We start from the raw sequence: 14,079 nt of genomic DNA, 5'->3' as shown, positions 1-14,079 counted from the left end.
ATTCTCCGAGTCTATGCTAGCCAAACACTGTATTTTTTAAGAAAAATAACTAAACTACCAAGCTTGATGGTTTACAACAACCTCTAGGTATTAGAAAGTAAATTTAAACCTAGTGGGAGGTAGCATACCAGTGCCAGGGTAATTGACCCTCAGGCATGATCCAGCACATGTTCTGACTTCTGCCCTAAGCATTTCTACTCTTGTATAATCCGCAGCTCCTTTTGATAGGGTGTTTCCAAATAATTGCATTTTGTCAAGCCATAGATGCTATTAGGCATTACAGAGCAGTCCCGTGACACAGGATATCTAGGTGACTATAAGGAAGAAATGTTCAGCTTTGTACATGCCTTTATGAGTGTCACACCTCCATTACCTCACCAGCTGTTTCACACAGGTGAAGCATAATTAACCTCCTCTATTTCCTGCTTCTGTACAACACGATGGCAGCTGGAAATGGCTTGCGACATGCCCAATGTTTCAGGTTCTAGACCTGCCAGAGAAATTCCCTTCCTCTTCCAATGTTTTCAAAGCCCTGCTTGCCTGCCTGTGAATGTTTCTCTTTCACTGCTGACACGTAAATTATCAGAGCAGGCAATCACTGATTAATCAACAAAATTACAGGCAAAAACAACCATAGGAGGCGAAAAAAAAAAAAAAAAGAAGAAAAAAGAAGGGCCATGAAAGCCAGAGAAGGGTCTGGAGCACAGGTCTTATGAGGAGCGGCTGAGGGAACTGGGGTTGTTTAGTCTGGAGAAGGCTCAAGGAGGATCTTATTGCTCTCTACAACTACATGAAAAGAGGCTGTAGTGAGGTGGGGGTTGGTCTCTCCTCCCAAGTAACAAGCAATAGGACAAGAGGTAACAGCCTCAAGCTGTGTCAGGGGAGGTTTAGACTGGATATTAGGGAAAATTTCTTCACAGAGAGGGTGATCAGGCATTGGAACAGGCTGCCCAGGGAAGTGGCAGAATCACCATCCCTGGAAGTGTTCAAAAAACATGCACGAGGCTCTCAGTGACATGGGTTAGTGGTGGTCTTGGCAATTCTGCGGTAACGGCTGGACTTGATCATCTTAAAGGTCTTTTCCAACCCAGCTGATTCTATGAAAAAGACCCCAAACAACACTCCCTCCTACCCCCCTTGCTCCCCTTGACCCTGTCAGCCTGGTGTGGTACCCACAGACACTCCCAAGTTTCTCCAGCCCCCATGAGCCACCCTGCCCTGCCCAGCTCTGCTCTCCGCTGCTTCTCATCGGCCTATGTGCCCCGGCACAGCCCGCGGGGCACGGGGACGGCAGAGCCGAGCCTGGCAGGAGGCAGCCTGGCAGCCACCGGACCGGTCTGTCCCCATCTACCTTTTACACTCGCCGTCACCAACGGCAGCAGAACTCGAAGCTCCGCTCCACCCCCTCCCACTTCCCTCAGCCCTTCACCGACGCCCTCGCGCCTCCGCGCAGAGGCCCCGCCTCTTCTCCCCGCCCTCGCGCTGCCGCCGCTCTTCGGGCTCAGCTGACTAGGGGACGCACCGCGGCGGCGTCGCGCCGGGGCTGGACAGAGCGGGAGCGCGCGCGCGCCACCGGAGAAGGCCGGGGGGGAAGAGAAGGAGGAGGGAGCCAACCCGCCTGCCCGTGGCGGCTGGCGCGCGCTCTCCGCCCGCCTCGCTTCCGCCGGGCGCCGCTGCTCTCTGCTTTCCTCTCCCCACCCTCACTCCCTCCGGCCTGGGCCCGCCGCAGCCGGCGCTCCCACCGGGCAGCTCCCATCGGGCCGCCGCCGTCGTCATCGCGCCCCCCCCCCCACCCCGCCCCCTTCCGAGACGCTCTGGTTGGGGGTGACCCGCCGACGGCAGCCTCACTCCGCGGCGCCTGGGCCTGCCTGTCGCTCCGCCCCGGGCCTGTCCGGTGACAGTCGCGACCGCGGGAGGTGGCGGCGGAGGAGGAGGCCGGAGCCGGGATGTCCGGGCAACAGCAACAACAACCCCCGCCGCCGCAGCTCCCTTTGGCAGCCGCCGCTCCCCCGCCGGCGCCGGGGATCCCATCAGCCGCCGTAGCCGCCAACCCCGGCCCCGCATCGGCCGCCGCGCTCCTGCTCCACCCGCCGCCACCGCCGGCCACCGCTGCGCCGCCGCCACCCGCCGCCGCCGCCGCCAGCAGCGGGCCTGTGGCGGCGGGGGGCGGCGGTGCCGGCCCGGCGATGGGCCTGTCGGCGGGGAGCAGCGGCACCACCGGCACCAATGCCCCGGCGCCGTTCCCGCACGGTGACCCGGCTCTGAACGAGCAGGAGAAGGAGCTAAAACGGAGGCTGAAGAGGCTCTACCCGGCCGTGGACGAGCAGGAGACGCCGCTCCCCCGCTCCTGGAGCCCGAAGGACAAATTCAGTTACATCGGCCTCTCTCAGAACAACCTGCGGGTACACTACAAAGGTGAGGGCCGGCCCTGACCGCCGCCAACCCCCTCCGGCCCCGGCGGGGAGCGGGGGCCCTCGTTGGGCCGGGGGCTGCGGGCCGACCCCTCCGTCGGGCGATGGGCACGGGAGTAACAATAACAGGAAATAACACACGTTCCTCTCCCTCTTTCTTCTCCTTCTCTGCCTTCCGATTCCCTAAATTGCCCGCAGCGTGAGGAGAAGGGTCTTGGTTTTCCTTATTTAAGCTTTATTTTCTCTCCTTTCCCTTCCCCCCGCTTCTGTCGCGGTGCGGGGGGAGGGGGGGCAAGGGGCCGCCCACCCCCCCGCCTCCTTGTGCTTCTGGAGTGGGCATTATATAAACTGTGAGACTTCCTTCGTGGATTCAGGTATCACCAGAAGGTTTGGGTCTGAGGCAGGAGAATAAAGGAGAATCGGCATGACGTGTCCTGCTTATGGTAATGAGCCAGGGAAGAAGTGGCTTTTCTTCTTTTTTCTTTTTTTTCTCGAGAGAGAAGAGCAAGGGTTAAGCTATTAAACACGGAAGTGACGGGAGGGGAAAGCACGGAGAAAAACTGAGTTTATTTTTGAACGGTGAAAAATGGAATTAAAGCCACTGATAATAGTCTAGCCTAACTGTTGTACAGCCTACAGAGTGATTTGAGGGAAGGAATGCTAATAGGGCTTGTGTTAATAAAAGTGACTTTATAACTTTGTGCCTAGATGTTTCATAGTTAAAGTTACCGATTTTCAAAGGTAGAAATTGGAGTATGCATTTGTGTAAATTAGCAAGAGGGGATGGAAGAAAAATTTGTGTTGCTTGTTACGAAATGTCATAAAATCTGGAAACATAAGCATACACTCTGACCTGAAAAAACACAGACACATCTGGTGTTCTAGGCCCAAGTCCTAAAGTAGAAGTGGTGTGGATTCAAAACCACATCTGAGTTGGCCGCCAAGAACTGGATCTTTTGTCAGTTTGTAGTCAAATGAACGTAATGGGAGGGGAAAAAACCAACCTTGCAATTACCCTTTTTCAGGGTTTACAGTGGAGAAATTCAACTGAAATCTCGATGAACATGTTACTGTTTAATCGGAGGAGGAAAACGGCAACACAAACACATGGCAGGATTTGGCTGCCATGAAAGGATTAAATGTACTCTGAGAGACTTTTTTTTTTCTTTATAGAGAGCCATTATTATTACATACAAAATATCCTGTTAAAAATGCTAAGTTTAATGCACCATACAAAGATAATAAAGGAGGTTGATGACTATAGAGCAGGTTTCTGGGAGGCGCTGAGTGATTTAAGTACGTGTAATTTAGTACTCAACTCTGAATTTCCTGGCTTTTGTTCAGTGCTTTATGACCTTGTATTTTTAGAAGCATTTTGTATTTTCTGGTGCTTGGTGGCAGCGGTTGGGCTTTTTTGTTTATTTTTGTTTCGTTTTGGTTTTCCTTCTAAGATGGTCATAGCTTTGTGGCCCTCATGTCTTCCTGCTGTTTTGTTTTGCTTTGACCAACTCCTTTTGCTCATGGAGTAGAGTTTAGAGATGGAACCTCTCTGATCTGTCAGTGCAACTGTAGAAGTGTATTTTCAAGGTTTCTTGGTGCTAGCCTTGTTTTTCCTCGCTTCTTTTCTTTGCCTTAGTGTTTAAAAAAAATGATTACTTCAAAGAAATTACAAGTGGCTCAGCATGTTTCTGAAGTACAGGTAATGTAGGAAGTACTGTTGATACCCTACCAGAAGTCATAAAGCACATACTAAAGTACCTTTACCCTAGCTCTTAAATAATGGAAAGTAATGAAGGTTGAAGAGTTCCTAGATTAGCCCAGAGGACTCTGAAAAGGGGAGGTGCCAATATAACATGTATAAACTTTTCTTTCTCGCAACTGCAGAAGGGAGCAAATGGCTTCTTAAGTGGCCCATCTTCCTGGTAGTTTAACGAAGGTGGCTATTAGGGCAGCCCAGTGTATGTGTTTGTAGCCTGGCACCTGGAGTTGCTAAACAGGCTAAGCAGTTAATGGTATTGGGGCATTCCTACCTGAGAACTGGGGGGAAAACCCACTAAAACATCTGCTGCCTTTTCTCCCTCCTGAATCCTTCAGCCCTGAGAATACAATAACAGTGAAGAAAATGAGGGGGTTCATGAGGAGAGTAAGGGAAGATAGGAAATTGGAATGTGCTTAGCAGTGCAAAATTTTGTTTCTACAGTTCACTTGCAAGTAGAAGTCACAATCAAAAGCATTCAAAGTATCTTCTCATGAAATATTGACACTTTCAGTGCTTCTGAAGTTATCTAAGTAGTAGTGGAAGAATGGTAGATGTTTTTATTAAAAGGAAATCTGAACAGCACATTGAGCATGGATAAAGAGCTGTTGTATTCTTGACCAAAATACTCAGGGAAGGGAGAGAAGACAGATCGGTTCAAAGAAGCCAGTAATTAAAAGCAATTCTTACTATATTGTGTTTCTGAAGTTGTGCACTTAAGCTTTCTCTGGTGCCTCTGTAGATTTCTCACTATGGAACTGTTTTTCTTGAGTAACTTTCTCCTGAGACTGATGGAAGGTACCAAGAGGTAACAGTGCTTTCCTTCCACCCTGAATGTGTTGGGGATACTTGCCTCTGAAAAAATGGGGAGGGGAACAATCAGAGCAAAAGCTTTCAAAGTAATTTTTTTTTTTTTCATATAATTAGCTTCATAATTTTAATGTGCTGATCTGTTGTGAGCAGTGATATTTTTGTTTTATTGGTTTGTGAGAGGAATGGTGGTCCTCTCTGTGTAATTTTGAAGATTTCTTTTGTTTTCTTGCATACCAGTGGACAGCTTGTATGGAAACATGAGCTGCAGTAGATGTTTCTTTCTACCCATTACAGCTGTAATGCTTTGTGCGCTGCATTTCTGGACCTGAAGCTTTTTACAAGCATCCTAGAGAGTGTTTAAAAATCAAAACTGCCACAAAACCAGACACTGATCAAGCAGTGGAGGTTTAAAGAAAGGAGTACAATCTAGCATCAGGATACCAGCTGTAAATTTTGTTGGGTCTCAACAAAACCCAAGGGTCAGTGGTCTGTTATATTATTTCTCAAAATCAGTGTTACTTAAAAAAGGAAAACATACATGGAGAGGTCGTTTCAGGGAAGGTGGCATTGATTTTGCCGTGTTGTTTACCAGAGCAGGCTAATTTCTTTCCACAATGAGCTGTTCTGTTATACTTTTACAAATTCTGACTCTTGATTAGGAAGCTCTGTCAAAATCTGGATATGAAATACTTATATGTTGGCATCAGTGATACTGTAATATACATTAAAGACTATACCCAAGGGTGGTTTAGGTTTTTAGTTGGGCAGACGTACATTTTTGTGTTGGTGCCAGTTAGCTGTGTAAGCTGATAAAATGCTAACACTGTCCTACTGGCTGTTGTACATGGTGTATCTATGTAAGGGAAACATGAAAAACAGTAGCAGAAAAAAAAAGTTACGTCACTTCACTTAATTGTAATATTAACAGCTCTGAGCTGTAGGGAAGTGGTTCACCATAAGCATCAGGGTTCAGACGAATGTGTGTTAAATGTAAAGGAGTTACTGCACAAAATATGTGGCTGTGAAGGCAAGACATCTTTTAAAATATTTCTACATATCTAAAATACTTAGAATTAACACAAGTATCTCATTGGAAAAAGGGAATTCATAAATGCTATATGAAATATGAATGTTCCACTAGACAGACAAGTTCAGTTTCCAGCAGATAATTATCTATGCTGTGTAGTATAAGGAGATAAAAATACAGACTCAATGCAGATGTAACCATGAAATAAATTATATACAGAATTAGGTAAACAGACTACAGCATTAGTTCTAAAACCATGGAAAGTCCTCTAGTAACTTCACATAAGTTAGTCTTGTGACAGTTGTCCAAAAAAAGCTGAAGAAAGTTATGCAATTTGAGTAAGCTGCTATTGTGTGAACTTTTTCTAATGTATCACAGGCCAGGAAATCTTAGCCAGACATTTATTTACGATGCAGTTGCCTTTGAACTGCCTCTAGTGCCAAACTGAAAAAAAAAAAAATAAAGTTTTATTTTCAGTACAAACCGTACATCCCAATTTCTGTAACAGAAAAGGATATAACTAAAGGAAATAACTAAACCAAAGGAGGATTTGGTAGTAATAGTTCTATGTTGTCATTCACTGATACAAGGATGGTGTCGGTTTTTTCTGGCAGAAAACACTTGAAGTACATTCAGTTCAATACGCTTGTTTTGGACACATTTGTAGCTCTGGGATATATTGCTTTTTTCTTAACTGGGGGAAAATTTGAAGTAAAATCAGTAATTTGTGCTTTTTTTTAGTTTTGTTTTGGTTTTGTTTTGGTTTTTTCCCCTGTTGTCTCAGTGAGACTTTCGTAATGAATTCAACAGGTTAGGCCTTGATTATTTTATTTTTGGCGGCGCGAGCAAGTCATTGAACCACCTGTTGGAAATAACTGCAGTTCAGTTTATGTAAACTTTATTTAAGGATTTAAACCATACAGACATGCTTACTTTTGTCTAGGTAGGCACTCCCATAGGGTTCTTTTGGGCTACTTGGTGCATATGCGTTACACACTTAAATTTAGGTTCAAAGATGGTATTTTTGAAAGCTGAAATGGCTTCTCCAGATATGGTTCTATCAGAACTGGCTTTTTTTCAAGTAGATGGAATTTAAGATCAATTTCAGTTTAATTTGGCTAAAGGACACTTACTTTCAGTAAAAATCATCAGTGTAAATAACTGCTTAAAATCTAAAGCTTTATTCCTTTATCATAGAATCATAGAATAGTTAGGGTTGGAAAGGACCTTAAGATCATCTAGTTCCAGCCTCCCTGCAATGGGCAGGGACACCTCACGCTAAACCATGCCACCCCATGCCAAACCATGGTCAGCTCATGGTTGATAAGCACTTTTAATGAAAGGCCAATTGAAAATAGTTCTGGTAATTGAACTTACCTGAAATCTGATTTACAGTATGAAGTTTGAGCTTTGTACACCTATTTTCCCTTCTCTGCCCCAGTGCATCTGTTTGCAGAATTCTCTTCTTAATGCTGAAAATTGTCAAATTTTGGTGTTAAATAGTGCATACTTTAAAAGTATTCTTTAAAATACTTTACCTATAGTTTGCAACTATAAAAGAGCTATGTTCTGTGGTTTAGGGAATATAGGGTAGTATTCGCATGATCTACTTCAGGCATTTGGACCCTCCAGTTCAGAAATTTGGAGTTGGGTGTCAAAGTTGCTTCTTACAAGCAGGGAAGTGGGGATTCGTGTTACCGGGGAACGTGACAGCAGTATATAATGCGAAGTTAATGGGCCACTCAGCTTAGTGTCCCATCAGTGACAGCAGCCATAAGTGAGTCCCTGCAGAAAAATCTAGAAAGGAGGTGTATCTGAGTGTTCCCCTCTGAGTTTCCAGCCATTTTAAGCTAAATAGCATCCTGAGCCGAAGGCAGTTTCTCGGGTAACTTCTGTTCTAGAAGCTTGCCCAGCATCCACTTAAACAGTAGCATCTGTAACATACTTTGGTAAGAAATTTTGCAGTTCAGCTCTGTAAAGAACCTCTTTCTTATTTTAAAGCTGGCTCATAACTAACATCTTGTGACTCTTCATGTAGTCCAGCGTAGCTCAGTAGTATTGAAAGTCTCAAGTAGCGTGTTGAGACAACGTTAGAGATATTTGGGGTATTTGGAAGTAAAGTGCTTGATGCCGTTGAATTTGCTGTTAGAAATAATAACTGTATGTAACTACAAATAAAAGCAACATACTCAAGTAGTAAAATGGGATTCATAGAAGATTATATTAAAAGAACAGCAATTCTAAATTTAGGGTGTCTCCTGGTTTAATGGGATGAAAGTAGTTTTGGGCACTGACTTCCCAAAGCATGTTGCTTCACCACATGAGGTGTTTGGCAATACTGGTAAGATATCCTGTTACTTCTGCCCCTGGGTCGACCTCTTATTTGTGGTGTGACAGCTGTGTGTGGCTGTGTTGTGAACTGGATCAGGGAACTGATCTGCTGCTTAAAAAAAAAAATATGGTAGGTTTCTTAAAGCCCGATCAGCTAATCAATCTGGTTCATGGTATATCTTTGCAAATAGCTGTCTGGACTGGGGAGGGAGTGGGAGGAGGGGACTTGTTTTAAGAAGAGGTCCTAAGGATACCTTAAATCAGCATTGTTTCCAAACACTTAGACTGTGATTTCACAAAACAAAGTCTGCTGGGTAATGGATGTACATTTTCAATAATATTTGGCTAGTTCCTACTACTTTAGTCTTCTCTGTGGAAGACTTGCCCAAATAAGGAGACTGACTCAAACTGAAACTACACAGATTGTCAAGCGCATGGAGTAACCAAGGGAACTTATTTGCAGTCTATTTTAAAGTTAAAAGCTAAGAACATTTAAAAAGAAAGTATCCTTTGTTTGCCACACCCCTTCCTCTAACCAATGCATCATTTAATCAGCTCTGTCTGAACTTAAGGGATCTCTCAGGTGTTCAAGGTTCTGCCCATAAAGTTTTGGGTGCCTTTTAGCTGAAGGATTGCTGCATACTTAGGAATGATAATCTAATTTATAGTAGCTAAATAGTAAGCTACCAGCGCTTGAAAACCAAGCAAACCTGTGGAAGCTTTAAGTTATGTACTTGGTTATTACCTTGGTTGACACAGCCTGAGGAAATACCTGAAGTGGTGAACAATAAAACATGCATGCTGTCTTGTGAATGGAGGAGTAAATTACTGTTTTTTCCTCATATGAGATGTCTGAAGACAACATGCAGAAGCTTAATATTGTAAAACGTGTGAAGTGATTGAGGGATCTTTATACAAGATGTTCAGTAATAGCATGTTGAAGTGAGCAGTGCATATGCACCCAGAAAAGTAAGATAGCTAGAGACAGTAATACACTAAGGTGAACTGGTTACATCAGAAAAACTTTGTGGGTTAAACCTAATCTCACTGAGTGAGGAATTTGTGCTGTGTTAACAAAGTTTCAGATGCAGATGCATTCGCAGTGGAGAGTTGTCCTTGGCTGACTGTATGCCTTTTGGTGAGAGATGGTGCTAGCTCTGCAGGCAGATAAGCTGTTTACTGTTTTATCGACATTTTCACTAGATGGCTCTGTCCTTAGAGGTGAAGAAGTGTAGGTGTACCTATCTTTCTGGCTGGGTGTGCTGTTATTTTACTGCAGCATTTTCCTGTGTCACCTGGCTTGCTGTACGTGAGACATGATTAATCTGTGCCTGAGCAGTAATTCCAGTGTTAATGCCACTGGAAGGAGTGTAGTTATAATTTTCTGGCATACACAGACAATCGCCATGCAGGTGCAGTAGGCCTGCCTGTCTGGACTGGAGATGACAGCTGGAGTGCTTGCAGCCAGAATGATTTGCACAGCACACTCCAGGCAGTCATCTCTTCATCATGCTTCAGATCCACATGGAGTGTGGGCATGGGATCTCCATGAATTACGGCAATGACATCTGTCCATGGTTGCCATCTTACTGAAGTACCTCTTGCCAGGATCTGGTATATTTTTCACCTACTCCATTTTTTTTTTTCTTTTAATTGTGTTCCGTGACCCCATGTGTAACTTTTATGCAGTAGTTGTGGGATTTTGGTGTGCCTGGGAGACACTGAGCTTGCTTGAACAGGTTGCTGCTAGAACAAGTCATCTGGCCAAGTTGCATTTGGAACAATGGGCTGTGAAGAGGGTGACATGTTCAGAAGAGTTAGCCTTAGTGGAATGCAAGTGGCTCTTGGGTTTAGATTGAAAATCCCTAAAGTAGACAAGAGCCGGCATTGGGCATTCTTCTTGTGACAGAGCTGATACGTAGTGAGCCTTATAAGAAACAGGAGTAGGAGCTGCATTAGCTCAGTTGCAGTCTGCAACACCTCATGCTGTCCTGAAATAACATTCAAAACATGGAAATGTTTTAAATTATGAGTTGTACATTCTATATAGTGATGTTTATTCTGAAAGACATTCAGAATTAAAGTATCTTAACTTGAATATTCAGAAGCGTTGAGCATTAGATTAAGTTGTTACATCATGTTTCAGTCTATAATATGAGTAAGCTGTGTGCATTTGAGAAAGCATACATTTCCTTTCAAACCTAAGTGGGTTTTTGCCAGTTACATTGCTTACTGTGGTTAAACTTTTTTTCTTGTTTCCCTTCAAATAATTGTAAAACCTTTTAGATGAGTATATCCAGAACTTCTCATAGCATGCTTAGTTGCAGTGCAGGTGCCTACAATGAAAACTTAATGTTGGAAGAAAATATTCTAGCATAAAAATGAGGTTGATTAGAATATTGTGTATTGTTTGCTCAATTACGTAAGCCTCCTATTTTGAGTAGTTGGTATGTATACGTTTGGGTCATCTTCTGCAATTATCTGAAATATTTTTTTGTTGTGTTTTGAATACAATTGTTTTTCAGGTCATGGAAAAACTCCAAAAGATGCTGCTTCTGTTCGAGCTACACATCCTATACCTGCAGCGTGTGGCATATACTATTTTGAAGTTAAAATTGTCAGTAAGGGAAGAGATGGGTAAGCATTGAGTGTATTATTAATTATTACTTGAAATACTGTCTCACATCTTTTTTTCAGTTGACAGATGTCTTTTGTATCAAAACTTATTTTCATATTTTACTGCTTTTAATATAGCTTATTTCCTTACTCATGAGAAGTTGTTCTCTGATACTTGGTTGTTTTAAGAGAGTTGATTGTGGTATTTATTGTCCACAAATCAGTGTACACAGTAAGTACTGTAACAGCATCTTCTCATTTTCTGTTGATGGAGAATTTAGGGTTTGAAAGGCCATAGTCTGACCCTGCTTTTACCTTTTAAAGATTGGGTTTTGGCTATGTGACTTTACAGACTTTAATGTAACTTCAGGGAGTGTGCAGCAGACCATCTGATCGCAGCAGTGCAGTCTTTCCATGGATTTCATGTCAGTTTGAAAATGGAAAGTTGTTCTTAAGGCTGCTTGTTGGTGCACAGTCATAAGAATAAATGGGAGTGTTCCGAGTAGGTGCCTGGGAATTTGTCACCCTATGGAAAGAGGTAACGAGGGAGTGCAGTTGCTGCTTCCTAGAATCCATCTGAATTATGAATCTTTTGAAAAAATAGCCTTTCGGTACTGCTGCTGCTTTGTAGGGGCATTTATGAGTTTGTTACTAGTTGTGTTCCCAAAAGTTCTCTCTGGGAAATTTCTTTGCTATGGAAAAACCTATGTCTGTAGTTGCATTTGTCACACTGTGAAGACCTGATTATTATTCAGTTGAGATAATAGCAAAACATGACTTGAAACACTAATGTCTGTAAGTTTTAGGAACACCTTTTGTGGTTTTTTTGTTTGTCTTTTTTTTGTTCATTAAACTTTTTAATTTTTATTTCTTAAATTACCCTGCTGCTGTCAGTTAAGGAGAGGTTCTTACTGTGATTTACTAGTGATGCACATATCTCATCTTGAAATGTATTTCTGCCTGCTTAGTTTGGAAGCTGGCATTTTGAAGTGATAGATTTCAAAGTGTCCATGTGTGGGAACATCATTTTACTTAACTCTTCTAACACTTTACCTTTGACCTCTTTGTGTTGCATTTTAGTAATTTCTAACTCACTAGGCCACTCGAGGCAATCCTACAAAAGTACAATTTGTTTTTTAAGTGGTTATTTGTGAGATGTACATAGCTGAGCCTTGTAAAGTTGGCTGCTGAGATTGCTTAAAAAGATGGAGAGGTGCTTTTTTTCAGTTGACCTCTTTGTGTTGCATTTTAGTAATTTCTAACTCACTAGGCCACTCGAGGCAATCCTACAAAAGTACAATTTGTTTTTTAAGTGGTTATTTGTGAGATGTACATAGCTGAGCCTTGTAAAGTTGGCTGCTGAGATTGCTTAAAAAGATGGAGAGGTGCTTTTTTTCAGTTCATGACAACACATACTGCCTTTCCTTGCTTCAGTCTTGTGACCTTTTTTCAGTGGCACTTAGAACATTAGCTGCATGATGAGCTGAGATATTAATTTTTTGGATGATACAAGATAGTATGGGTATGGATACTATGGGAAATACTGTGGATACGGGGAATACTGTGCACAGAGCCAAAGCCAAATCTAGCTTGGCTGGTACAGAGCAGGAGACTGATACAAGAGAGGAGCCTCGTTGGATGTAATATGTCTATCTTTAGACCCATTTTCAGGTTGAGGAGATCTTTGTGAATCTCTTATGGTTCAGTGTTACACTGCATTCAAACTACTAAATTAGCCTGTAATTAAAGTAAACTGGGGAATTAAATGCAGAGAAATAGAGGTAGATCTACAGAAACCAGTTTGTGCCTAACAGGGTTTGTTAGTTCTTTCTCACTGCCTGTTGTTTCACCTGCAGGTGAAATTTTTACCATTTTTACTTTTTTTTTTTCTTCTTTACTTTGTATCTGGTAATGAGAACAGAGGTCAGGAAGACCAGATCTGTAGAAGACCAGCATGTAACTAATAGGGTCAATTAGTTCAAATACCTTACTGTTGCAAAAGCATCAAGGCATAAGCATAGCTGTTGAAGCACTACATCTGTATTTTATAGTACTGCTTAAAATAAACCCTAGACTACCCAAGGCAACTAAGGTATCTACCTGCAAGCTGAAGTATAGCTTTCAACTTCCGTAAACGTCAGTGAATAATTTAATGGTGTTTAATTTGAGTTACCTTTGGTAATAGCCTTTACAGCTTATTTTTTTAGTAAATGCAGCTTAAAGTGTTTAGGCCATGTACTATGTTATATGGGCAAGTCTAACAGCATTCTTGCTTGTGTGCTCTACTTATCATGGCTTGCCTCAAATCATCAAAATCCTTTTCTAAAAACCTTTACAAAAAAAATTAGTCTAGGAAATCTAGTTTTTTGTGCTACTGTAGTACTTGATGGCACTGCTCCTGGAATATAGTCTTGTGTGCTTCAAAGTTGCTGGGCAATCACAAAGATTATTCTCCCCCTGAAGCAGCACAGCTCTTTCTAGTGTTGGGCATGGATATGACATGGCTTTCTGTATGGCTTGTTGTAGCTCTCTGTGTGCAACAACAGTATTGGTTTTGTCACACTGATGACCTAGATCATTTAATTCTTTACATATTTGAGGGTTACAAGTTGAGTAGGAATTTGAAAGTGCATAATAACATTAATTTCACATATATTCATGATGGTCAGCTTCTAGGCATTATGGACGCAATAAAGTATGAAAGCAGGCTTACTAGGAAGTAAGAAATGGGTGGGGAGGTTGGTGTTGCAGAGCAGATAAAGAGTGAAGTTGCTTTTTGATACTGCAGTGGGGAGTGATAGGGCCATGCAGCAACTGATGGTTACAAAAAGGGAAGTGAGAAGTAAGGTTAGGAAAAGTAATAAGGTGGAAATATCATTCAAACAAAAACTGTCTTGGTATTTGTACAGTGTTTGGCATGAAGAGCCCTGTGATTTTTTTTATTATTTTTTTTTAATGTGCTGCTACAGTAGAGATAAGTGTAATAATTATCTTAAATATTTTTAATCTCTTGTTAAAAGTGCTAACCGGCTGTCATGTTGCTCTGTAAATATTTTCTGTTGTTGTTCTTCAGTTTTCTTCCTGAATTTCATGTCTCCTTTTTCAGTCTGAGGACCTCTATGTTT

General features: G+C 42.5%; 1 protein-coding gene across 7 annotated transcripts in view; it reads left to right on the top strand.

Moving 5' to 3' along the window:
* Positions 1-1,513: 1,513 nt before the first annotated feature.
* RANBP9 (RAN binding protein 9) overlaps positions 1,514-14,079 on the top strand; it is a 40,667-nt gene continuing 28,101 nt past the window's right edge. For all 7 annotated transcript variants that reach the window (XR_013956258.1, XM_080610627.1, XM_080610626.1 and 4 more), the window contains exons 1-2: positions 1,514-2,415; positions 10,864-10,975. Coding sequence is in view for 6 of the 7 variants with exons in the window: in XM_080610627.1 (XP_080466753.1) it covers positions 1,947-2,415; positions 10,864-10,975 (581 nt within the window). In the remaining variant the exon portion in view is untranslated. The remainder of the gene's footprint in view (positions 2,416-10,863; positions 10,976-14,079) is intronic.

Source organism: Psittacula echo (genome assembly GCF_963264785.1).
Source record: "Psittacula echo genome assembly, chromosome: 2".
NCBI classification, from domain to species: Eukaryota; Metazoa; Chordata; class Aves; order Psittaciformes; family Psittacidae; genus Psittacula; species Psittacula echo.
Note: the sequence above shows the minus strand (reverse complement) of the source record. Positions and strands in the feature narration are given on the sequence as shown.